This window comes from Lemur catta, chromosome 25, assembly GCF_020740605.2.
Source record: "Lemur catta isolate mLemCat1 chromosome 25, mLemCat1.pri, whole genome shotgun sequence".
In the NCBI taxonomy this organism is placed as follows: Eukaryota; Metazoa; Chordata; class Mammalia; order Primates; family Lemuridae; genus Lemur; species Lemur catta.
The window spans coordinates 10031529-10058604 of record NC_059152.1 but is presented as its reverse complement, the minus strand read 5'-3'; the positions used below and the strand labels follow the sequence as shown (position 1 = coordinate 10058604).

At 42.2% G+C, this 27076-nt stretch overlaps 1 protein-coding gene across 3 annotated transcripts in view; it reads right to left on the bottom strand.

Moving 5' to 3' along the window:
• The window catches only part of MTR (5-methyltetrahydrofolate-homocysteine methyltransferase), a 93338-nt gene that overhangs the window by 24541 nt on the left and 41721 nt on the right, over positions 1–27076 (bottom strand). For all 3 annotated transcript variants that reach the window (XM_045537275.1, XM_045537274.1, XM_045537273.1), the window contains exons 16-24: positions 26623–26802; positions 23861–23977; positions 23409–23549; positions 17004–17093; positions 15486–15638; positions 14451–14558; positions 13293–13393; positions 1802–1869; positions 1091–1211 (exon numbers count right to left, since the gene is read on the bottom strand). In XM_045537275.1, coding sequence (XP_045393231.1) covers positions 1091–1211; positions 1802–1869; positions 13293–13393; positions 14451–14558; positions 15486–15638; positions 17004–17093; positions 23409–23549; positions 23861–23977; positions 26623–26802 — 1079 coding nt within the window. The remainder of the gene's footprint in view (positions 1–1090; positions 1212–1801; positions 1870–13292; positions 13394–14450; positions 14559–15485; positions 15639–17003; positions 17094–23408; positions 23550–23860; positions 23978–26622; positions 26803–27076) is intronic.

The window sequence follows — 27076 nt, the reverse complement described above, 5'->3', positions numbered from 1 at the left end:
CTACTCCCCACCTCTGCAAAAGCAGAAGAAATTCCACCTCCAGGCTGTCTTCAGACTCAAGAAATCAACTCTTTCCTGGGTCTCCTGCCTACAGATTTCAGACTTGCCAGGCCCACAATCACATGAGTGAGCCAATGCCTTCAAATAAATCTCTTACTCTTTCTATATATAAACACATCCTATTGATTCTGTTTCTCTGGGCAATCCTGACTAATACAAATGCCTTAACATACCGTTGTTTCCAGTGCAAAAGAAACTCTAGAATACCAGACGTCTATTATATTTTTGCATCAGAAAAGTAAACTAAATGCTAAGGGACAATTGAGTTCAACGCTCCTGCTTGATATTATTCCCTGACAAAGTGAACTATGTGGCACATTAATAGTCCAGTGCCCATAATTTACGTACCTCTCACTAAATATCAGTATGATTGTGATCCCAGGAAAAATCTTGCAAACCGAATGGTTATGTGAACAAATTTGAACTTTCTCCTCCTTACATCTGATACCCTCTCTACATTTTCTACCTCTTTACATCTTCAGCCCAAACGTTCCCCAAAAGTTCCCCTTTCAGAAACAATTCCCTCCAAGTGACAGTTTAGTTCATTCTAGCTAGATGGGCTTTCTGCCTCTAAACTATGACAAGGCTGACATTTCTTTAATGGAACCTGTAATTATTCAATCAGATACCTGCTTCAGGATAAAGACTGTACAAAAGTTCAAGCAATGTCTTTGAGCTAAAAAACACAGCTTCTCCACTTGGTTTGATTTCAAGAAGAGGTAAGAGTTCACTAGAATTCACAGGAACTGAACGGAAGATGGGAGCATTAAGGAAAAGACAACTGTAAGCCAAAGGAACCCAAGGAAAGGCAAGGAGTAGGAATCACAAAGAAGTTTCCTATAGTATGTTCCAGAAGTACTCTGGCTCTTGCTCCAGTGAAGACTAGAAAGTTTATGTGCTTATATAATAAGGAGCCAATGTACTAAGCATAACGGAAACAAAACAAAACAAAACAGATTTTACCACCGTTTTTAAACACCAACATTTAAGAGAATTTAAAGTGAGTACAAAGCTCATTAGTCTGACTTACCTCGAAGTGGTCGCTCCTCCAATCAACAATGGAATCTTTATAGCTAACCTCTCCATTTCCTTGGCAACAAAAATCATTTCATCCAGGGAAGGAGTGATGAGTCCTGACAAGCCAATTATATCTAGTATTTTTGCAAAAGACAAAAAAAAAAAAAAAAGGATAGTGAGGATGAGAGAGAGAGGAAAAGGATGAAGACCCATTTTTAAAATTTTGTAATAAAAACCAAAAGACCTACTATGAATTCCCAATGTCTAATTCTAAGACATTCTTTCTGACGAGGGGATTTCAATTTATTGTTTGCTTCTGGTAGTAAATAAGATTTAGAACTTAAAGTTATAAGGCACTTGCCACGGTTTTAGAAAGCCATGCAAGAGAAGTTACCTTTGGTTCATGATTTCCCAGACTCAAACATGTCAGCGTTGGAAGAAACATAAAAACGACTCCACACTCAAAAAAAACCTAATGCAATTGTGCTCTTCTAAGAAGCCTGTCCCCATACCCCAGCTCCAGAGCTCCGAAGGAGTCCCATGGTTTTATTCACCTTGCTCAGCCCCTATTATAAATGACAACAAAGGCAGCCCCAGGCAGGAGCTGGCACCTGACTGTCTGAAGGTCCCTCAGATCCCACGTGGGCTGGGGCGTCACTATTCACTGACAGACACTCGGGGAAATGACATTTACGGAAATGCCCAAAGCGCAGCTGCACAGTACCTGCTTTGTGGTCAATAGCGGCTTTCAGGATCTTATCGCAGGGAGTCATGACTCCTAAATCAATAACTCTGAGGCACAGAAATGAGATGGGAGATAATTAATGAGAACCCATTAGAGACAAAGCCGAAATAAACATTTTTATGTAAACCAGAATCACACTGAAACGCTCACTATGGACTACAACCACCATTTATTAGGTACTTACTAATAGGCCAGGCGCTATGCTAAGTTTGACTTTACTGAGATATAATTCACATACCATAGAATTCACCCATTTAAAGTATACAATTCAATGGCTTATGGTATATTGTTATTTTTTTTAAGTATGGCAAAATATATATATTACTTTCCATTTTAACCATTTTTAACTGTACAATTCAGTGGCATTAATTACAATTTCATTGTGCAAGCATTACCACTATCTATGTCCCAGACTATTCTCCCACCCCAAACAGAAACACTATAACCATTTAGCAGTAACTTCCCCTTCTTCCCTCCCACCCCACCACCCCAACCCCTAGTAACCTCTATTCTACTTTCTGACCTTATGAACTGACCTAATCTAGGTATTTCGCAGTGGAACCATATGGTATTTGCCCTTTTGGCTTATCTTCACTTAGCACAATGTCTTCCATGTTCCATCACATTTGAGTGTTTGTCAGAACTTCAGTCTTTTTAAAGGCTGCGTAATACTCCATTGTACGGATATAGCACATTTTTTTTTCTGATGCATCTGTTGATAGACACTGTGCTAAGCTTTTTGCATAGCAATCTCAAGGCACCCTCGGAGTAACCCTGGGTCCCATCTGAATGAGGAAGGGCCCGGAGAAGTTAAGCCACTTGTCCAGCCACACAACTAAGTGGCAGCAGAGTTGGGATCTGAATCAGGACACCAAAACCCATTATCGTATCCATTTAGGACAATAAAGAATGCTGAGAAAGTTCCTCAGAAACTATCTGCTGAACATGGAAGCCAGTGGGAAGGATGATCAGGAAGACGTCGGGTCCCGAGGGAGACTCAAGGCAGAGGCTGACTCTGGCAGGACACACACAGGAGAAGGGACAGAAGTTGGGGCACATAAAGCCTGGAGCACACTCTCAGACAACAGAGTAATGCCAGAGCAATTTCAGTTCCCGGAGGAGAGCTCCCTGGAACTCAGAGGAAACAGGATGTCTAACCGGGGAAACGTTCTGTATACTACTCTTCTATAACATTTTAGATTTAGGGAGTACCCATAATGTCACTCATTTTTACGATTTAATTTTATCAAAAGTATTTGTTAGAAGATATTTAAAGATGGACACCCCTGAAGCTCTGACTCGGACGGGGCAAAGGCAATATACATAACCTAAACATCTGTAACCCCGTAATATACTGAAATAAAAAAATTAAATTAAAAAAAAGATATTTAAAAACTTACAGCATGCATTTTCACTTATTTCATTATGTCAACAATTCTTAAAATTACATAGGTAAAAATGTTTAAATAAATTTTAAAAAAGAATGCTTAAAAACGACTACATGACATGGTATCAGCTGGTGACAGCGGGTGCTGGACCCTGGGGCAGGAGGGAGACTTGCTTCTCGCTCTGTGACCTTGAACACTGTTGGATTTTTAGCTTGTTCTCGTGTAACTTTTAAAAAAGAGTTTGTGTTTTTTTAAAACAGTAAATTAGCACATACGGAATCTTCACTAAAAAGTAAGAGGATTTCAAAGCAATGATAATTACAGTCAGCTTGTCAGCTAACTAACCTGGTAGCAAATGAATGCGAGAGGTGTGGATGACATAACCACGCCAAGTTATAAGAAGAGTGAGACGGAACCACACGCTTTTTTAAAAAAACATATCAAAGAAAGTCTAGTAACTGGATCTTCTGTTAAACGATGACTAAGCATAGACTGTTGTATATAAAACTAGGGAAATTGCATATTGCTTTTAAATCAGGAAAAAAGGCATACATTTCAAAGCTGATTTTTTTCAATGTTGTATATGTTTTTAAAATTCAACTAAAAATCATCACTACAGTGGCAAGAATCGTATTGTTCTCACTGCTTTTTCTTGTTTTCAGCAGTGTTTCCTTCAGGCATGTCTTGGATGCAAGCTTGCCTTATCTAAGGAAGAGCAAGGAGGTCATTGTGGATCCAACAGAAATGGGCAGGGAGAAAGGAGCAGGTAGATGAGTTCGGAGAAGGCCAGAGCCTGCAGACTGCACATCGGAATCATCAGAGGACCTTCTCCCAAAATCAAACTGAAGCTTGGACTCCACTCCCCAGAGATTGTGATTTCCTTGGTCGGGGGTGGGGCTCCGGCAGCTCCCAGGTTATACTCACTGATGGAGGGCCCTGCAGACCACTGGTGGGGGCGCTCTGGGTTTTACTGAGTTAAAAAGAGGAGGCATTGGAGGATTTCAACAGCAGCAGAGTAAGAAATCTGACTTAGATTTAACAGTTTCACTCTGGCCTGGAAGAAGTCCAGGGTAGAAGCAGAGACTGGTTAGGTTGCTGCAAAAATCCAGGCAACAAATGGTAATGGTTTGACTCCACGTGGAAGCAGTGTAGGCAGTGAGGGGTGATCAGATCCTAGAAATACTTTTGAGTGTAGAACTGGTGGATTACAACTGGGTTATGAGAAAAGAGATGAGTCAAGATGACTCAAGCGTTTTGGTCTGAGCAGCAAGGAAAATGGAGTTGCCATTTATTGAAACAGGGAAGGTATTCACAAGACGGTGGCAACTAGTTCAATTTGCAAAATATGAAGTTTGAGGTTTCTTTAAGTAACCAAATGGAGCTCTCAGGTCATCAACTGGATATATTAAGTCTGGAGTTTGGGGGAGAAAATCCACATTGGATATAAAGGGCCTGTTAGTACAGTAGATGATACTAAAGTCTTGAGATGGGATGAGGTGACTTAAGCCTGTCCCAGGCCTGGTTACTCGAAGTGTACCCAGTGCCAGCACTGACTGACAGCTCATTAGAAATGCAGACCCGCAAGTCCAGACCTAGCTCACCAAATCTAACTTTTAGCAACATCCCCAGGTGATGAGAAGGCACGCTGAAGTTTGAGAAGCACTAGGCTAGACACCTAGACAGTGAGGAGATACACAAGAGGCCTAAGGGCTGAGCCCTGGAACATTCCTGTGTTTAGGGATCGCTCAGAGGCAAAATCAGCAGACGAGTGACAACCACTGGTCAGTGGGGTAAGAAGAGGACTGAGAACAGCGAGCTGGGGGCCTGGGAGACAAGTTCAACTTCCAACTTATTAGCCTGCCTTCAAAGATGTCTTGCTGGGGAAACCGTCAAATATGCTATTAATTAGAGGAGCACTTCTCAAGTTTTTTTTTTTTTTGCACTTAAAAAATGATATTTACAGTGCTGGGATACACAAAGGCAGGTGCTCACAGCCTTGGCAACCAATCTAGAACTGAGGCCCCAGCTCTACCCTCCAAGCAGGAAAGAGGATGAGTTTCTTGGCACCTCTGAGTTGAGAAAGCGTTGGCAAGCTCTGAATTAGAACACACGGTGACAAGTGCTACAGTGGAGGCATTTGCAGCGTGCTACGGAAGCCTAAACTGAATGACAGTTAGAGGCACGCCAGGGGCGATGTCTGAGCTGAACTTTGGAAAACAAAGTGGGTATGAACTAGATGAGGGAAACAGTGGGAAGTCTAGGTAGAGATCAACACCATGAAGGTCCACAGTCATGAACCGTCTAGAAGTCCCTGGGGAACCCGGGCCTGGAGAGCAGGGCTTGGGCCAGCTCTAACCCTGCCTTCTGCACCTGCACCATTCTTCCCAACCCCTCTCCATCCCCTCTCACCTCCAGCACACAAAACCCCACCCTCCTTCCCTCTCTCTTGTTTCCCTTCATCCCTTTGAGCCACCGCATGTCTGTAAGCCTCTCCCTGGACACATTCTTATATTTTGCCACATGAGAGACTAAAATTAAAATGAAATGTATGGAAGATGTTGATTTTATAATCTTCTTTCTAAAGAGCTTAGAACAGAGCTATAATTGCAAGCATTTAATCTGGGCTTCTAATTCAGAGAAAAAAAATATAAGCTGCACTACATGCTTTAGCTAAGGCATCTAATACTATTTAAGGGTACATAAAATTTGGAAAATAAATATTGCAATATGAGACAAAAAGTCCTTTTCCTCTACAGAAGATATTAAAAAGGAAAATAAAACTGTGCATCTGCATCCCTTAAAGTGCCTGACATTTGCTGACACTTCGTCCTTAGAATTTCTCAGCTAAGGTAGCACTGCCTATCTGCTGCTCCTGCAATTCACACGTGCCACCACTAGATGGCAGTGCCCTACCAGTCTGTGGTCCCAGTCTCGGTTTCCCACCTGCAGTGGTCATGGGGTCTGTTGCCATTTCTACTTAAAAAAAAAAAAAAAAAAACGAATTCTTGAAAGTTTTCCCTCCAAAATATAATGGGTCAAAGGCCTCCAAATAATTATCAGTGAGAATCTGAGGTGCTAAGGAGAGATTAGACTAGTGTGCCCCTGACTTAGATACAGACATTTTCCTCGCTCAGTTGAACACTCCAGTATACAGGTTCAAATTGTTTCCATGCTCAGCCATATAACGCTTCTTTTTCACTCGTACCAGAGAGTTACACTAAGAACCACCAGCTAAAATAGAAATATGCCTCACTATCCTTTTCACCAGATCCATATTTTTTAAAATACTAGATGTATGAGATATAATTTTAACATTTCTAATGATATAGCATACTTTTTCTTATACAGTTAAACAGTGTGCATCTGTTGAATGGAAAAAGTCCACGTCTTTTTTCTATAGTTATTATTAGAGAGCATACCTAAAATCGATTTTAATATAAATCAAATATCTGATAAAAAATATTTCTAAATATTCTAAATTGTTTCTTAAGGGGAATTTAGAACACAGGCATACCTCTGTGATACTGTGGGTTCAGTTCCGCACCGCTGCAAGAAAGCTAGTATTGCAATCAAGTGAGTAGCATGAATTTTTTGGTTTCCCAAAACATATGAAAGTTATGTTTGTACTATACTGTAGTCTATTAAGTTTGCAATAGCATTATGTCTAAGAGAACAACCTATATGCCCTAATTTAAAAATATTTTATTGCTTAAAGAGATGCGAGTGGTCATCTGAGCCTTTAGCAAGTCATAATCTTTTTGCTGGTGGAGGGTCTTGCCTGTGTTGACTGCTAACTGATCAGGGCAGTGGTTGCTGAAGGCCAGAGTGGCTGTGGCAATTCCTCAAAATGAGACAAAATGAAGCTCTTGCATCAATTGACTCTTCCTGTCATGAAGATCTCTCTGGAGCATGAAATGCTGGTGGACAGCTTTTTATCCACCGTAAACTTTCACAATTGGAGTCAATTCTCTCAAATCCTGCTGCTGCTTCATCATCTAAGTATATAATATTCTAAATCCTTGTTGCCATTTCAACAATGTTCACAGCCTCTTCGCCAGGAGTAGATTCCATCTCAAGAAACCATTTTCTTTGCTCATCAATAAGATGCAACTCTTCACGTGTTCAAGTTTGATCATGAGATTGCAGCAATTCAGTCACACCTTCAGGCTCCATTTCCAATTCAAGTTCTCTTGCTATTTCCACTACATATGCAATTACTTCCTCTACTGAAGTCTTGAACGCTTCAAAGTCATCTATGAGCGATGGAATCAATTTCTTCCAAATTCCTGTTAATGTGGATATTTTGATCTCCTCCCATGAATCATGAATGCTCTTAATGGCATCTAGAATGGAGAATCACTTTGAGAATGTTTTTAATTTACCTTGTTTAGAGGAATCACTATCCATGGCAGCTATAGCTTTATGAAATGTATTTCTTAATGAGACTTGAAAGTCAAAATTATTCCTTGACCCATGGACTGCAAGAATGATGTTGTATTAGAAGGAATGGCAGCCAGGCACAGTGGCTCACACCTGTAATCCTAGCACTCTGGGAGGCCGAGGCGGGAGGATTGCTCGAGGTCAGGAATTCAAGACCAGCCTCAGCAAGAGCGAGACCCCGTCTCTACTAAAAATAGAAAGCAAAACGCGATAGAGACATGAACTGAGCACATGCTGCTGGAAAAATGGCACCAAGAGACTTGCTTAATGCAGGGTTACCACAAACCTTCAGTTCATAAAAAATGAAATATCTGTGAAGCTCAATAAAGGGAAACGCAATAAAATAAGGTATGCCTCGTATTAATATTAGACATTGAAGTTAAAGTTGTTTGCAAGTCAAAAAAATATTGCAAAGTAAAGTGATCCAGTACACACAGTCCCAGCTTCGGGAATCAGAAGCCCTGCCACTTCCTAGCCGTGACACCACAAAGAAATCACTGAAGTTCTTCTCTAAGCCTCAGTTTTCTCATCTGTAAAATGAGAAATACAGTAACTCTGATGCAGGCAGGGTAGAGTCAAAACCATGAAAAGAAAGGATGAAAGAAAAGAACCAAAACAAACAAACAGAAAACAACAAATAAGATGACAAAGAAAAAAATCAGTTACATATACTAAAAGCACTGTAAAAATTATGATGTGGTAAATAAATATCAGGTATCAGTAGACTCTAGGTGAACACATCCCTACTTCTATGCAGATCCTCAAATTTGCAAATTCTATTGCATCATAACATATTCCTGATAAAAAAAATTCACTGTCTGTCTAAATAGAACTATCCTTATTGGCTCTTCACTTCTTTGTTCCTGAGCAAGAAAAACCATTGTTATCATTTTGTGAGACTTACTGCATCAATGAAAAAAGCTAGGAAAGGGAAGGATTAGATACTGACTAGTATGTAGGAGTCACTCACTAGCTGGGTGATTCCCCCAAGCACACTAGCCTGGCGCTGCCACTCAGCAAAAGCAAACAATCTCCAGAAGGCAGGGCTTTAGCCGCTCTTGTCTACTAGCTGATGCCACAAAAATAAACTCACCAACGCAAGACTCCATGTGTTTTGAGACACAAGCCAAAGGGCTGTTTGATAGGAAGTTTGCACGTTCATTTACAGTTTTGTAAAAAGAAATTAAAGTTCCATCAGAAGATGTTTCTCCAGTTAGACGTATTAGCAAAGATAAGCAAACCCTCAATGCACAAGACAGAGGACGCGACTTGCTGCAGGAAAGCCTCGGGCTTACTAAGGAACCGTCAGAACTGGTGACCTTCATTCCAGTAGCACCCTGGAGAACTGCCACACTCCTCCCTGGCCTCTTAAAATGGCTTTAAGACTGGGGGAAAAATATTCCTAGTATGCTCCTCTCAGCTAAGTATCCACTGGTCAAAATAAGTAATGATAAAACACATAACAATGATATCTCAAGAACTGCTTTTAAGAAGTTTACCTACAAGTCACTTTCATTAATGGTTCTTGTCCCATTATCAAGGCTGAATGTGTATCTGGCTATTTAGCCTCAGAAACAGTAAACTTCTTGGAAGGCAAAAAGTCAACTAACCCATGTTGATGTCTCTAACACAGGGGTGGGGAACCTGCGGCCTTAAGGCCACATGTGGCCTTCTGGATCCTTTAGTGCAGCCTTTTGACTAAATTCAAATTTTATAGAACAAATCCGTTTATTTTTATTAGTACATTTTTGTTCGTCTTTTACATTTTTATTTTATTTTTTAAATCAGCATACTCAAAATATCAAGGAATAAAGTAAGTTTCAACAAAATAATCCTCCCAGATTGACCGGCATAACTAGAACATTCATAAGCCATAAGGGCTAAATTCACGGCTGCTACGCTCATGATTTAGTTCTAACTTCCCCCGCCTGACTGGCACCACTACCACACCAGGCTGGTTGGCGAGAGTTTATGGGGGTCGAGTACACCAGTCTGTTATCAGCTTTTGACAACGGTGCACTGAGTTTCTGTTTGAAGTGAAATTTGTGAATAGCTGCACAGCGACAGTATTTTTTAATAATATTGCAATTGCAATCCTCATGAGGAGTGGCAATTGCAATATTACCTTGTTTCTGCTAAAGATAAGATGATTTGCTTGCTTTGTGATACTGTAATATCAACATTAAAGAAATTCAATGCTCATCAGAATTATAACACTCATAAGGACCACAAATATTTTAAATCAGAGGGAGAGGCACAAAAAGTTGCACTGCAGAAATTAAAAGATGAAAAGCAAAAGCAAAGACAATTCTTTCAAGCAGCAATAAGACCTGGAAATAATGCCACTGAAGCAATTTACAAAGTACCTCATATACTCAGGAAAAAAGGGAAGCCATTCAGTGATGTGGAAATTGGGAAAGAATGCATTGTCCAAGTTGCAGGATGCTTAGACCCTAATACAGTTTCAAAGTACAAACAACTGCCTCATTCAAGAACCACAACTGACCAGCAGCATGAATTAACCTTCAACTTAACAGAACAACTTCATGCAATACTTCAAAAGGAAAATACATATTATTCAATCACTTTGGATGAATCAACTGATACTACTGACTCAGTGTAGGTTTTACACTTCATTCGGGTCATGACAGAAGATTTTCTTTGCTACAAAGAGTTACTAGTTTTGGGTGTTCTTGTGAACAGAACATGGGGAATAGATATCTTCATCAGTTTTCAAGATGAATGTCATGAAGTTATACTGAATTTGGTAAATTTAGCGAGTGTATGTACAGATGGTGCACCTTCCATGACAGGAAAATATGAAGGGTTTATTGCACAGATATAAAAAGTATTAACAGATCCAGATGCTCTCTTTTCTGTTCATTGTCTTGAATCAGCAAAATCTCTGTGCTAAAGCTACTATCTTAAGTGACACTCTGCAACAAGTTGTAAGTATTGTAGCACAAATGCAACTGGCATCGTCAGTTTTGTAGCATGCTAAAGTTGAATAATAAGGTATTCATTGTGGATTTGCCATATCATTCTAAAGTGCGTTAGCTATTGCAGGGACAGGTGTTAGCAAAAATTTTATCTCTGCAAGAACAGATAGTTAAATTTTATGAAGAACAGAATCAGCAATGTGAATTACCGAAAGAAGATTTCTTATAAGAATGCAGGATTTCTGTGTGATATGTCAAATCAAAACAACTTAAATATTTCTTTGCAAGGTAAAGTCTATATACGATATGTGCCAAAAAATCTAAGCATTTCAAAAAAATGCTATCTTTTTTCAAAACACTTCTTCAAAAGGAAATTTTGGAGGAACTTTTCCCAGTTAGCAAAAGTTATTGATGAGCAGGATGATATATGTGAATCGTCTGAAGAATATGCAGCTGTTATAGACCTATTAATTGGGGAATACAATGAAAGGTTCACTGACTTTGAGAATCATGACATCACACTCAAATTAGCATTTCAGCCTCACCTAGTGGATATCACCAAGGCACCTAAAGAACTACAAATAGAATTGATTGAGCTCTCAGTAGATGGTATTTTCAAGTTATTGTTTGATGCTAAGAAAGATCCAGTTGAAATAGAAAAAAAATGCAGTAGGATACCCACGCCTTCGGCAACATGCCCAAAAAATGCTTTCTTGCTTTTCAACCACTTACTGAAGTGAATGTACATTCTCCTACCTAACCCAAACCAAGATGCCCTTAAGGTCACAAGTGACTGATACCCATCTGGAGGATCTACTGAAACTGCGGACCTCCATGCTGCAACCAAACATTGAAATGCTTTCCAACAAAAAGCAGACACAACAAAGTCACTAAAAGGTTAGTTAACTTTAAAATCAACAGTTTCCATTTTTTGAAATAATTAAGTACATAGTAGTTAAATTTTTACAAAATAGCATACATTTTAAAGTATATCTAATTGAAGTTTCTTGAATGTGGCCTTATTTGGTTACAGCTAAATTAATGCAGCTTGCAACATGAAAAGGTTCCCACCCCTGCTCTAGCACAATGCCTGGTATGTAGCAGGTGATGTATAATCATTTATTAAATGAACTGAATTTTAACTGGTTGTGATGAATGCAAATGGAAACCAACATCATGTTTGAAAAGAGAGACAACAGCAGAAATGTCTTGTGTATTTTAGGAAGCAAACACCTTATCCGAATACTTACCATATAGGTAAAATCTCATTATAATAAGCAATCTCCAATATGTTTATATATATATATATATATATTTGTGTATATATATATATATATATTTTTTTTTTTTTTTTTTGGGGGACAGAGTCTCGCTTTGTTGCCCAGGCTAGAGTGAGTGCCCTGGCGTCAGCCTAGCTCACAGCAACCTCAAACTCCTGGGCTTAAGCGATCCTCCTGCCTCAGCCTCCCAGGTAGCTGGGACTACAGGCATGTGCCACCATGCCCGGCTAATTTTTTCTATATATATTTTTAGTTGGCCAGATAATTTCTTTCTATTTTTTTAGTAGAGACGGGGGTCTCGCTCTTGCTCAGGCTGGTCTCGAACTCCTGACCTCGAGCAATCCACCCGCCTGGGCCTCTCAGAGTGCTAGGATTACAGGCGTGAGCCACCGCGCCCAGCCTATATTTTTTAAAAAATAATAAATACATTGATAGAAACAGTATTCCTCACTTCTAGGACTAGGGGAGGGAGTCTTTGACAGTAAGTGAGTAGGCAAATAGAAGTGTTTGTGAAGACAGGGAAAAACATGCCTTCCTGACACTGGGGCTCCGTCTGCATTTACTTAGCCTTGAAGGCAGGGACGAATAAAAATGTTGACAGTAGGAAGGGGACTTAACGGGTAATTGTTACTAGACAACAAAGAAAAGACTTCTTAGGGGCACAACTATAACTCCGGTTAATTCTCGCTTCTCTATCTAGAAAAAACAGCACATGGGAAAGAAGTCCATGACTCAAAAGGATTTCTGGCTGGACGTGGCCCGGGGAAGGCTGTTCCTGATAAAGAATATGCTCAACTCTGGGCAAAGTATATACTTAGTACAGGTCATCAGCTCCCACATGGAAATAACTTTGTTATGAATATTCATTATAATGAGAGATATCAGAAAGGGGTTTTACTTATATACAACATTCCAAAAACCAGCTTCATTGCCACCAGAAAGAACACATGGTCCGCCTCTAAGCAAAGCAAAGGGAGACTTGTACAGACGAAGCCTTCCTGGAAAACTCCATTTAGCCAAGGTCTCAGCAGAGTCGGCTCTAAAACCTGCCAGCTTGCTGAGAGGAAGAAGCGAATGTGAAAAACACCACTGGCTCTGGGAAGAAGCCTGATGTTCCAGCCATCAGAGCCTTGGTCACCACGTCCACTTCCAGGAATCCTCCTGGCTGCTGCAATCCCCACTTGAATAGCTTTTACTATTGTGTGCTTATCAAACACACAATAGGTATTACTAACTTATTTCATTTGAAATGCTGTGCTCACTGTAGAAAATTTGAAAATACAGCAAGTGAAAGGAAATAAAAAATAACCTCTAAAATCCACTGCCATACGCTACCCACCTCGCCCCAATAAAGAATTACCCTGTTAAAAAAGCTTTTCATTTTTAAAGGAAAAGAGTTGAAAGAGGCGAGGTCCTAACTTACCTGAAATTATTGCAGCCAAGGACGACTCCAACTATGTTCTTGCCTATGTCGTGCACGTCTCCTTTGACGGTGGCCAGCACGATGGTGCCTTGGTAAGGGTCCTGGGAAGGAAGCGGAGCCGCTCAGCACGGCTGGGCGTGGTTAGGGCAGATCACCTCGTTCTCTAAGCCACACAGGGCCAGCACAGAAAGTAATTTAATACAACCAAGACAACCTCAAAAATAGACCCAGGACCCAAATCCCATGCTCTGCAGGCAAAGCGTTATAAGCCTGAGCAGCTCCAAGGAGGCTGCCTCGTTGGCTGGCCAAGGGGCTTGAACCAAGATCATGGGTTCTACTGGCTCAAAGAACAGCTGAAGTTCAAACACGAAACAACCCCAACACTGAAGACTACATCCTTAACTGCAAAAAATTATTTGACAAATGTATATTATTAATAGTATATTATCATCATTTTTCAAAAACAAAAATCCTCCTACCTGGGACCTATAATACATACATACATACATAATTAGAGAGGGAGAGAAAAGGAAAAAAAGGCAAGCAAAGCAAGAGGAGTTTTTATAAACACTACAGCTGAGCCATTCACAAACTTGGATCAATTTAAGACTTCAGAATCCTGGGGGCCAAAGCTAACTGAGCTTCACAGGGAGCTAAACAAGGTCAAAAGGCTTAATGATTTGCTCGGGTGGTGCAGCCAATAATTCAATTGGATCCAGAAGTCGTGCCAAGGACATCACCAGGAGAGAGAGAATATTCAGGTGAGAGTTTTCTAAAAACAAACATCACCCAGTTACCCCAAGGGCAGGGACATATCTGAGTAGCTAGTGTCTAGCCAGTACTTGGCACAGGGTAGAAGTTTTGGAAATTGTCAGTTAATGAAGCAGCAAAGGAATGAACTGGTTTTTGTCTCAAAAACATGGGCTCTGATTGAAAAAAATTATGTCTATATTAAAAATTTCATGAAGCCAGGTTCAAAAGAAAATCCCAGAGTATTCTGACGCTTGGTGGAAAAGGGAAAGATGCTGGATCATCTCTCTGCTTTATCTTCAGCGACAAGCACGGGAGCCTGAGAGCTTAGGCCCCACCCCCACCCCTGGGCAAGCGTCTCCCAGGCCAGCTCCTTAAAGGCCCACAGGCCTGGACAAAGGGACTTGCCTCTTCTTCTACGGTGCCGTTAAGCACTCTGGTTTCTTCTCTTTCTTTTTCCATGAAGGGGATGAGGTGGCCAACAGCCTTCTTCATGACCCGGGCTGACTTTATAACCTGAGGAAAAAAGCGCAGAGTCAGGCGTCTTTTCCAAGCCACAGGAACAGCCACTTGCGAAATTTGGGCACAAATTAAGAATGCATGCTTTGCCCTCGGGCCAGCTACACCGGAGTCTGCTTCTGATGGCCGGCAGGATAAGGAGTGAGTTCCCTGCAGGGAGGGCCAGAGAATCCGGCACAGCAGAGGGAAGGCAAGACTAGAAATCAAATGCAATTTCTGGCCTCTGAACTTGGGCTTGCTATTTGTTCTCTCTAAGAGGGCCTTCCATCACTCCTTCGAGTTCTGCGTATCCTTCAGGTTCCAGGCTTCCCTCCCGTAAGCTCGCTCCCAGCCTTCTCTTCTCAATCCCCAGCATTACAGCTCACTTAAAATTAAGCCTTCAGCATAAGCAAGAAGAGAGCCCTTTTAGGCTTTCATATGCCTCTCGGCCCTACCCTAGATGCTCAACAGTGTTTGTTAACTGACGTGGTTAGTAGCTGCTGTAAACCAAACAGAGTTCTGGTTTTACTTGAAACACATCATTTCATGTACCATTATTTAAAACAGTATTTTTCTCAAAATATGCATGCTTAAAGATGAACACTGGCTGATGGTCAGATCGAATCTTAATATTAGTAACTTTACATTTATCTTGGGTTTTATTTTACTTTTGGGGGAGAGAGATAGGCATTGGGGGCAAGAAGCAGCTCATTAGAACGTAAATGAGAACGAAAAGATTATGATGCTAAAAATTTTCAGATGATCTCTGACCTCCAACATCACTCTAAGGATGACTTTTTCCAGTCAGAGAAGGAATGACCAGATAGATAATGCCCTCGATCTCTTGTCCAAACTACAGCCTGAGAAATACACCCCAAATCACCATTTATTAAAAGATACACGAAAAGATTCAATTGTGAAAATGTCTCCCCATCTTTTGCCAACCTGAGGTAGAAACATTTTTCCGGCTCCAAAAAGATCTCCAACAACTTTCATGCCATTCATCAGGGGTCCTTCAATTATATTCAGAGGTCGGGGATATTTTTCCTGGTTTAACCTGGCTTCCTCAGTATCCTCAATAATGTATTTTTCAATGCCCTATTAAAAAACAACAACAACAAAAAAAAAAATCACATTAAAAAATTGGCTTGAATCCAAACAGCCAACAAAGAATGAATCATGGAGATGCTTAAAAAAGAGCAAGGGTTCCCGAATCAGACTGCAAAGGTTCGAATCTGGCTCCTAACACTAATTTTGGCAACTTATTAAGCCTCAGTTTCCTCAATTATAATAACAGTACAATATTATAATTATATAATAATTACAACAATATAATTATAATAGTATAATTACATAATTATAACGGTATAAAAACAGTGTTATAACAGTGTTATAATATTATAACAGTATAAAAAAATTACAATTTTGAGGATGAAATGAGATAACCTATGTGAAGTGCTTAGGTGGCTTTATTGATGCAAAGTAAATACCTCATATACTTCAACAAAATAATATGTTGTACACATTAAATATGTATAATTTTATCTGTTAATTTAAAAATAGTTTTTAAAAACTTAGTACCTCAGTAGAAGTGAGCTATTATTGGGAGGAGGAAGACTGGTAAGTTCAAATGCATAACAAACTACATTTATACTCTAGTGTTTAACAAATACCTGCGGTGAAATTAGTGTTTTCTCACTGTCAGGTTGTGGGGTTGGGGGAGGAGGAGCACTGGGTGGGGCCTGCAGCCAAGTTCAAATCCGTGAAGCCATCACTGACTTCCCTGGCATTCGCGGACAAGCCCCCAGAGTCCCCTGTTCAATGATCCCTAGATGTGGCTGAGTAGTTCCACAGACTGAAATATGTGAATCTCAAAAGGTCCCAGAGTTAAAAGTTAAATTCTAGAGCCAAAAAAAGAACTGCAAGATTCTCCAGACTCACAGATGAGGAAACTGAACCCAAGAGATTATTTCTCTCACCTAAAATTCCAACTATCGGTAGAAGAGCCAGGACTGATCTGCTGACTGACGACAACTCGGCCTAGGACAGGGTTGTCGGCATTAGCACTACTGACATTTGGGCTGGAAAATTCTTTGTTGTGTGGGGCTGTCCTGCGCATGGTAGGATGTTTAGCAGCATCTCTGGGCACTGGATGCCAGTAACACTTCCCACATATGGTTGTGAGAACCAAAAATGTCTCTGGACACTGTCAAATGTGCTGCTGGCAGGGGGTGGGGAAGACGTCCCAGGTTGAGAAGGGCACCTGCTTGTCTAGCTGCTGTCAGTACTGTACCTCCAGCACCAGCACCAGATGGCGGGATGAGCTGTCCACCCTCCAGTTCAGGCCCCCAGACTCATCTTGACAAGGGCGTACTCCAGGCCCCCAGACTCACCTTGACAAGGGCGTACTCCAGGCCCCCAGACTCACCTTGACAAGGGCGTACTCCAGGCCCCCAGACTCACCTTGACAAGGGCGTACTCCAGGCGCTCTTCCACGGGGCCGCTCCTCCACTCATCAGTCTGGATGACTTTCTTGCCTCCTTTGCCATGAGTCTGAATTGACATTAGGACCAAGAAATGGGTGCAACTGGTCACTTACTGAACTTTTCGACATGAAAAAAAAAAAAACAAACCTCCTGTGTCCTATTCTTCGACATTTCCAGCCCCTAGTAGAAGGTCCAGCATGAAATATGATCTCAATAAAGGTGTGAGGGAACGAAAGGACAGAGAAAAATCCTCTAGGATTTGAACTTTAAGTAGAGACAGAGTAAGGCTCCATTTTTTTTTTCCTTTCCTTCTTTCCTAAAGATAATAACTTAGGACAAAGTATCTCCGGGACAGTGAGAGAAGCTATACTCCAAACCCAACGAGCTTTCAAGGCTCTCAACAGGGACGACCATCGTTACCCACAAACAAGTGTACAGAGGCCATGATGAAGGCGAGTCGGACAGCATCCTGGGGCTGGGGACACCTAGACGTGTAAGACACGGTCTATGCTCTCGAGGACTTTGCCATTTCCATGGTTTGACTGTGTCCCCCAAAAGTTCATGTGTTAGAAGCTTAATCCCTCCGCCCTCATGAGTGGATTAATAGATTAATGAGGGCTGGATGGATGCTATCATGGGGGTGGCTCTGTTATCTCTCTGGCTCTCTTGCTCTTGCCTCTGCTACGTATTGACCCAGCAAGAAGGCCCAAGCCAGATGCCAGCTCTGTGCTCTTGGACTTCCCGGTCTCTGGAACGGTGAGCTAAAGAAGCTTCTTTTCTTTTTAAATTACCCAGTCTTTGGTATTCTGCTATAGCAACAGAAAACAGACTGACACAGCCATATAATGAGGGAGGTGGAAAATACACAAAGAAAGGTGAGCGAGAGAGGGTGTATATGTCAGGGGCTAAACGAGTATATAGTACAGACTAGCTACAAAGGAGTTTTAAGTGGGCATCATAACCTGGGGCGGGGGAAGAAAGGCTTCAAAGAAGCTAGGTCTTGAGCAGGGACAGATTCAGCAAAGGGACAAAAGTGCAATGGTCACGGCACACGTGGTAAACTGCACTACTTCACTGTTTTCTCCATCCCACCTGGTGACACCAGCTGCCCAAACCAGAAACCTAAGTGTCACCCTTGAATCTCCGACCATTCCTCATGTTCAACCACCTCGTCCTAATGATTCCACCAGCTCAACATTCTTCTCTCCACCCCACTTCCACTTCCGCGGTCCAGGAACACACTGGGCTCCGCAGCCCAGAATCGCCCTGGTGTCCGATTCACCTTCCACACCGTGGCCAGAGGGGCCTGGCCAACGTGCAAATCTGATCCAACCGCTGCCCTGTGAAGAAACTCTTTCCAAGTTCCCTGTGGCTCTCAGGACACAGTACCAACTCCTCACCATGCCTCCCTACGCCCTGGTCGGGCTTCACCTTCTGATGAAATCTTCATCTTCAGCCTCATCCTCCACCATGGCTGACAATCTTCAGCCACCTGGAACTTTTCAGTTCCTGATATTCTCCATCATCGTTTCGCCACCTTTACATTGTTCACCTGACGTGTTTATTCAGTACCCACCACAACGCCAGGCTCTGGCTAGATGCCAGTACCCTGCCCTGGCAGGGACCAGCAGCACCGCACTCCAAGCCCAGACCGCGGCCTGGCTGGCCATTACTCTTCTAGAGCTCACTCACCCATCACTCGCTCTGGGAAGCTTTCCCTAACACCCCACTTTTGCGGTCAGTGGCCCCCGCGGCCTTCCCCCAGCACCCTGGCCACACTGCGTGACAACTGCCTCCGTACATCTCTGCACGTTGCACTGAGCTCCAGGCTCTCAGAGGGGAAAAGCACATCTCTCTCACCCGTTACATCCCCTAAGGTCAACAAAGTGCATGACACAAAGCGAGAGAGTTCAGTAAATATTAGCTGCATGAATTAATGCTGAACAAAAACTGATTCTGCTGGAGCAATGTTTGCACAGGATGGTAGAGGCCAAGTCACAGAGGGCCAAAAATCCATGCTGAGGAGTTCGAATTTAACCTTCCAGGCAATTGTGTGGGTAGAGAGGGGATATTATTCAAAGTTCTGACGCTACAGAGTAACATTCAAAGTAGCATTTTTAAGGGAACCCCCAAAAAAGGGGAGACTATTTTAACAATCCGTGACAAAGACCTGGGCTCACTGGTGATAACAGCAGGGCAGGACAGGACAAATAGAAGGGCTTTAAGTTACAGACAAGTAGGAAGGAACTGGGGAGAACTCCCAGATTGCGAGCCAGCGTGGTAAACGGAATAACGGTGGCACGAGGGCTCTCTCACATACTGAAAAATCTAAACAAGATGGTATAATTAAAAAAGAAGCAGTCCTAATGCTCACGTTTCTATCACTTGATACACATAAACACCATTTGTCCTATTAGCCACACAATCAAACAATTCCTGCCTGAGGGATGGAATTTGCTGTGTTCCAACCACTCTTGAAAAAAGGACCCGGTGTGTCCACAGAAAAATACCGCAACATCCAGATTTGTGGGGCGGGGAGGGGGTTACTAACACGCGTTTATGGGCAGAGGCACAGGAGGATACTAAGGCCAGTAGATTTCACTAAAGTGTTGGAGGCTGCAATGAATGAAAACTACCCCACCGGATAGCTGTACTCCAAACCTGATGGACTTGACTCAGAAAATCAATACTGAAGACGAAACGGTACCAATTAAAAGCAGCTATTTCAGAAGTGCAAGATGGCACGTTGAGCCCAGCTTGCTTTCCGGGTAGTTATAAAATGGGGAGTTCCCCATGACGCAAATACAAGGTGCTGCCCAGTTTCACACACCCAGGTAGACCGGACCCCAGGCACACTGTGGACGCTCCGTAAATAGAAGCTACCGAGGAAAAGGACCAAGCAACTGTCATGTCCATCTGGCCACTCCTTGAGCAAAACCACTTCCTTCTACTCCGGGGTTGCTTCTGCCTCACAGGAGCTTCCTGGTGATGTAGGTGACCGAACCGGACGGGCAGCAGGGGGATAGAGTGTTCCAGAGAAAGCCAGAGAAGAAAGTGAGCTCACACAGCAAAGATCAAGGAACAGGCGACCTGAAGACGTGAGAAACTTTCCCAGAAAAGTATCCAGGACATTCTCAAGACCCAGGGTCACTCAAGAGAAAGCCAATCTGTCCAGAGCAGGGATCCCTCCAGTCCGATGCAGGCATGGCCTCCACTGGGGTATCATTTAATAAAGAAACTCCATGTAAATTATACGGTACCATGACATATAATTTTTTATTCCCCAAAATAACTTACCACAGGTTAGTTAGAATTATTAAAAAAGAAAAACAAGCCCATTACTCCCCAGATGTGGGGTGGAAGAGCCTTGGAGGATCAGGGCGAGCATTCTTCCCCACACTTTCGATGATGTATCAGACAGAACTTGGATACAAACTTTGTCATTTAATGACAAAAAGACATAATCGTTCTCTTACAAAGAAAAAAAAATCCTCAACCCTTGTTGACCTCACAATATTCCTGCTCTTCATGCTCCATTTGCACCAGTGTATCCTGAGGAATTGCTCCGGAGCTCCCGCAGGTTACTAGCGTGCACCTGTTTTGGTTATTAACACACTGACTGCCACACTAGAAAACAAATTTTTTTTTTCCTTGGGGCCCTGGTGTTTTATTATGAAAACAGAATAAGAACTAGGAAAACAAAACGATCCTTTCTAATTTAATGAAAAATTTAATGAAAAACGAAATATATTGATCTCTATTCATTTAATCCACGTTTTTAGAATTAATTTGTCAATATTAACTGTAACAATAAGAACATCAACAAGTAAAGTTTCCACGAACCAAACTGCAGGGTTTTTTGCCCAGGTTTTGCTTCACGAGGACCCGGGCTCAAAACTAGCATGAGTTAAATACAACTCACGCGGCAGTTCATGTGTTAACTCCCTTAATGGCTGCAGAAGTCACCTTGATTGCAGACAGCCTACCTGACAGAGGAGTCAATGGCTTATAATAAGTCCTTGCGGTTACATTAAGAAGGAGGAAATGTCGTATGATGGATTGTTAAGCTCTTGCAATTGCTATTAAGATCGTCCTCACTCCGGCTGTGCCTCTAGGGGCCAAACTTCTTGGCAGCTCAGGGTAATATACAGAAACGAGAACTTGTAAACAAGAGCTGCAAGTGAACACAGACCAGAAAGAACGCCGGAGATAAAACGCAGCATCAACAAAACCTTACATGGGCTTGGGGGGGGGGGGGGTGTCTCACAAATAAGTGAGGAAGCTGCTTCCTCCGGACAGGTGGGGAGAGACGAAATAGCTCATTATTTCTCGGGCTAATTAAGAACTCACCGGGGTGACCTCATGATTGTATAATAGAAGCCATGATGCCCCTCTGGCCCTCAACAGAATTCAGTCTTAGACAGTTATTCACGAAGGGCCCCTACTAGGTGGAAGATAAGCTACGACTGAAAACTGAACGGTGTTTAACACCCACATCTCTACGGTCAAAGAATAAGAAAGGGCTGAGCTCTGTCTATGTGAGTAGAAATAGTCATGGAAATAGGAAAAAGTCTGGGGAGTCTTTCTTATGTCATGAGCTGAGAAGCAGAACTGGATTATATTTGCAACAACCAAGACCTGAGACATTCTGTCCCGGGTCCCTATGAGAAAGCAGAAGCGTTTTTAAGGAACTCCAAGGAGGGTCACGGGCACGCTGGCAGAGTCTGAACTCCCTAAGGCTTCCGTGAGCAATTTCAGAAATCTAGGTCTGGCCACCAGTAAGGCTGATAAAACAAGGATGCAGTTCATCCTATATTGTCCTATCCTTCTTCCAGAACATTTTATGACTCTTCCGTGGCAGAGGAAAAGTCAGCAGTTCTGTCAGAGTTAAATTCAGATTCTAACATGGAAAACATCAACAAAGTTGGCACAAGACGTAAAAGCATCCTACTGCTTTTCCAACGTGCTTTGTGGGGAAAATGTGTTTCCTTGCCATCACTCTCTTAAACGGATTAAAGTGCGAGTGATTTTGAGGTAAAGGTCTCTTTTGTTGTTGTTGTGATAAACACACGTGTTTGGTGAGTGAGGGGGCAACGCGGCAGAGGACGGTGCTGTACACAGCTGGTACCGGCTCGCAGGCCGAGTGCCCCAGAGAGACACACAGTCCACCGGGCAGGGCAGGCTGGGCAGCATTCGGGGGCCTGAAACACCTGGTTGGTGGGTCAGAGCTGGCAGGTCTGGTCCAGGGCTGGAGGGGCCCAGGCACCCTCGAGGCTCCCTGTCCCCAGGTCCTGGGCAGCAGCGACACCCAGGCTCAACTCACATCACTCAGGGCCTTGGGCAAACTGAGCACAAAGGCTGCCCGGTGCACGTCTGAGTGGTAGCATTTCAGCTACATCTGTTCCCCCTGCTTCTGTGTCAGTTGTCGCATGGGCTCCCTGAAGTCGGCGTTTCCATGCACTAGATAACACCATTCAGCACCAGCACAGTGCCTAGGTCTTACTGCGGAAGACTAGGGCATCCTGGCACCAGGAGTACTAGAGGTGCAGTGACAAGGCCTGGCTGGGCCACAGGCTGCAGGTCTCGGGGAACCAGCCATCGCAGATGGCCGGCAGGGCCACTGGGGCGGAGCCTGGCTCCACGGCCAGAGACTCTCATCTTTCCTTAAACCGAATTCTAGGAAGCAGCATCTGTGATAATGTGCCTAGGACTGTGCCCAACATATTAATATCATAAGTGGGAAACAAGGAACGGATCCGTGACTTAGCTATAATTATTCTCATTTGTATAAATCAAATATGTACAGGCCGGGCGCGATGGCTCACGCCTGTAATCCTAGCACTCTGGGAGGCCGAGGCAGGAGGATTGCTCGAGGTCAGGAGTTCGAGACCAGCCTGAGCAAGAGCGAGACCCCGTCTCTACTAAAAAAATAGAAAGAAATGATTTGGACAGCTAAAAATATATAGAGAGAAAAAATTAGCCGGGCATGGTGGCACATGCCTGTAGTCCCAGCTACTTGGGAGGCTGAGGCAGTAGGATCACTTAAGCCCAGGAGTTTGAGGTTGCTGTGAGCTAGGCTGACGCCACGGCACTCTAGCCCAGGCAACAGAGTGAGACTCTGTCTCAAAACAAAACAAAAAAAAAGGGTTTCTGTAAATTAAGAAGGGTAAGTTCAGAATAGCAAAGCAGCCTAGGTATGATGTGTTTCTCAGTCCTCACCCCACCCACAGCACCTGCTTTGCACCTGTCTGTGGAAACTGTCCAGGATCCAAAGACAGGATTAGACACCTGCCTGTATTCCACAATGAGGTCTAATAACCATATGTGAGTAATAAATTCAAAGACAGGAAAAAGGCATCCATTAGAACATCTTTCTCTCTACCTGGGCGTAACGTAAGAGCTTCTCGGTGGCCTCAGGGTCTTTATTCCAGATGAGATCTTCGCAGAGCTGCAGAAGGTCCTTATGGATATCATCATACACAGGGAGGTTTCCAGCATTCACTATCCCCATGTCCATCCCAAACTAAAGGCAATAAAAAGAAAAATGAGGATTTCCAAGCGATACCCTAAATCAGGCATCTGTAAACTTTTTCCGTAAAGGGCCAGATAGGAAATATTTCAGGCCGTGGTCTCTGTCACTACTACTCAACCCTGCTGCTGCAGCGTAAAAGCAACCACAGACAAGATATAAGGGAATGGGAGTGGCTTCGTCCCCATAAAATCTTATTCACAGAAACTGGCAGTAGGCCAAAGTCAGCCTGCGGGCCCCAGTTTGAAAATCCCTGCCCCAGGGACGAGCTGGTGTCAGCAGGGCAAACAGGCCTCCCGCCATACCTTGATGGCGTGGTACAGGAAAACCCCGTGCATTGCTTCTCGAATGGCTTCCATTCCTCGGAAGGAGAAGGACAAGTTGGAAAGACCTCCACTTACTCTGGCTCCAGGTAACGTGTCCTAGCAAAAATTTGAAAATGTGAAGAGATTCCCCTATTTTGGCAAAAGCAACAATCACATCTCTTAAGCTTTATATAGGAATGGAAAGTAGAAACTATATATATAAAGTTCAAAGTAATTCAGAGCTTCTTGTTACTAGGCATAGACCAAAACTTGCCATATTATGTTGTCACAAAGGTGCTGCTTCATAAATAGTTTTTCCAACGAGACTCTAACCTCCCGAAGGAAAAATACAAAATTCTACTGTATCTCTGTATACATCTGCGGTGATCATGATAGAATATAATACATAGTGAGTGTTCCCTAACATATTTGCTGGATAAATGACAGAGAAAGAAAGAGACAGAGACAGCACATGTATATGTATATGTACACACACACACACACACACACACACACACACACACACACACTCTCTCTCTCACACCCCCACACCCCGTCTTATTCATTGAAAGCACAAGCTACTAGAAGGTTCCCATAGCCTAAATGAACGAACTTCCTAGTTCACTATAAACTTGACTAATTATGAAAGGACAAAAGGAAATTGAGGTTTCCACCACACCCGTGATTACATCGAGCACCAGCAGGCATGTGGAATAACAGGAACTGTCCCTTACTGCCGCCTCGAGGACAAACTGGCTCAAGCATTTAGGGAGACAGCTTGCTATTATCTACTGCTATGACCCAACCACGCCTCTTCTTGGGTACGGGCTAGGAGACCCTCAGGCACGTGTGCCTAAGACACACACACAGGAACATTCACAGCAGCATTGCTCATGATGTCCGAAGACCGGACGTTCGTCAACAGTGAACAGTTCGTCAACAGTTCATTGTGGTATCGTTAAAAAATGGAATATGATACATTAACAGAAATGAATAGCTACAGTAAGACAGATAAATCTTTAAAATGAGCTTGAGTAAGGAAAAAAAAATCATAAGAATCTTATGATTCTATTTTTATTAAGCTCAAAAACAAGCAAAACTAAACTGTATCATTTAGATATTCAGTCAATTCTTATTATTTTGTGGTAGTTAAGGTCTGTAAAATCAGTGCAAATACTAAATTAGAGAATACAGGAGCATCGCTCCCAGAGCAAATACAGGGCCTCCCATCACAACATTTTGTATCAACCAATCAATACATAACCTTGTTGTATGTGTGTGTGTTCAAAGATACCTCATTTAATATGTACTGCAACTCATTAACGTTGACTTCGCCGCCAACAGTACTGTAACTCACGCCTGAATGAAGCTTGTCTAACACACGCATTTTCTCCATGAAGCACATCACAGCCCTCTTGCACTTAGCAACACTAGACAGCATTAGCACTATGCTTGGGGACCATTTTAGAAGCCGAAATCACCAACAAAAAGCATAAAAATGTGAAAAACATGGCATTACATAGATTGCTAAAGGCACATTTGTTTATTGAACGAGAGCTGAAATGAGCAGGCAAACTGCCGCCATGTTGGATCTCACATGGGAACATGTGGGTTGGGCCATTCAGATTTTTCATCACTCTGCATGTGGGTACACGCGTAAAGGACTACAGAAGCTGCATGAGTATTGATTTTGAGGTCACAAATCAATTTTACTAAGTAGGTAAATTCACAAATACAAAATCCATGAATGATGCAAGTAAAATATATGTGTAAGTGATAAAATTATGAAGAAAAGCAACAAAGTAGCATCATAAAATTCAGAATGAGGTGTAACCATAAAAGGAGGGATAAGGAGGCACTAGCCATGCTCTATTTCGGGACCTAAGTGACAACTATTTTATGCTTCATGATAAATTATTTAGTATGCTCAACATCTATGTTTTATATATTCTCCCGTGTGTATATTACACTTCATAATTTAAAATATTATATAAAAGGGAAAAAAAATAAAGACCCCTATATTTCATTTAAAAAATGTACTAAGAACAAGCATGTTGAATGTTTATCACAGCACAACTCACAATTGAAAAGATGTGGAATCAACCTAAATGCCCTTCAATTTATGAGTGGATAAAGAAAATGTGGTGCATATATATATATATATATATATATATATATATATATATATATATATATATATGTGTGTGTGCCATGGAGGACTACTCAGCCATAAAAAATGAATTGATACCTTTGCAACAATCTGGGTGGAACTGGAGACCAATATCCTAAGTGATGTATCTCAGGAATGGAAAACCAAACACTGTATGTTCTCACTAATAAGTGGGAGCTAATAGATGGGTACACACAGGCACAAAGCGATAAAAAGGACATGAGAAACCAAGAAGGGGGAGGACAGGAGGGTGGGTGTGGGATAAAAACTTACCTGTTGGGTACAATGAACACTATTCTGGTGATGGGCACAAGAAAATTCCTGACTTGAGCATTAATAATCACAAAATCTCCATGTAACAAAAACACCTGTAACCCCTTAATTAATATACTGAAATAAAAAAATGTTAATGAATGTAAAAACAAATCATTAAATGCATTTTGGAGTTATAACTCCCCCCCACCAAAAAAACAAGAATGTTAATTGTTGCTCAAAGTAATTCAGTCAATCAATATATGTTAGCTCTAAACATTCACTGGACCCAGGTAATAAATCTGAGCCATGTGTTGGGGAGAAGAGAGAAAATACTTACTTTAATGACTTTTGTTGCATGGATATAATTAATAGCATACAAGTTGTGTTCCTCCATCCCAGTACCAATGGTTAGGATATTAGGGTCAAAGATGATATCATTTGGATTAAAGCCCAGTTTTTTCACAAGTAGATGGTAGGCCCGAGTGCAGATGCTGATTTTCATGTCTGTTTCTGTTGCCTGGGGAAAGGAACGAAGGGTGTAATTTGAAATAGAAAACAGTAGGTGCTACCTATGGAAACAGCACATTTCACTTGTTGAAAGTACTCAAGTGTCAATGCCTGGATTTCACAGAAACCCAAATGCCAAGCAGCCTCTAATCATTTATCAAATTATCTCATTGGAGGAATTGGTTTAAAGATCCCTTTCTGTTTTTACAAACACGACAGCTATAGCGCTTCTGTAAAAAATCAAGTCTTACACACAAACATACGGCAAATGAGAAAATAGGATT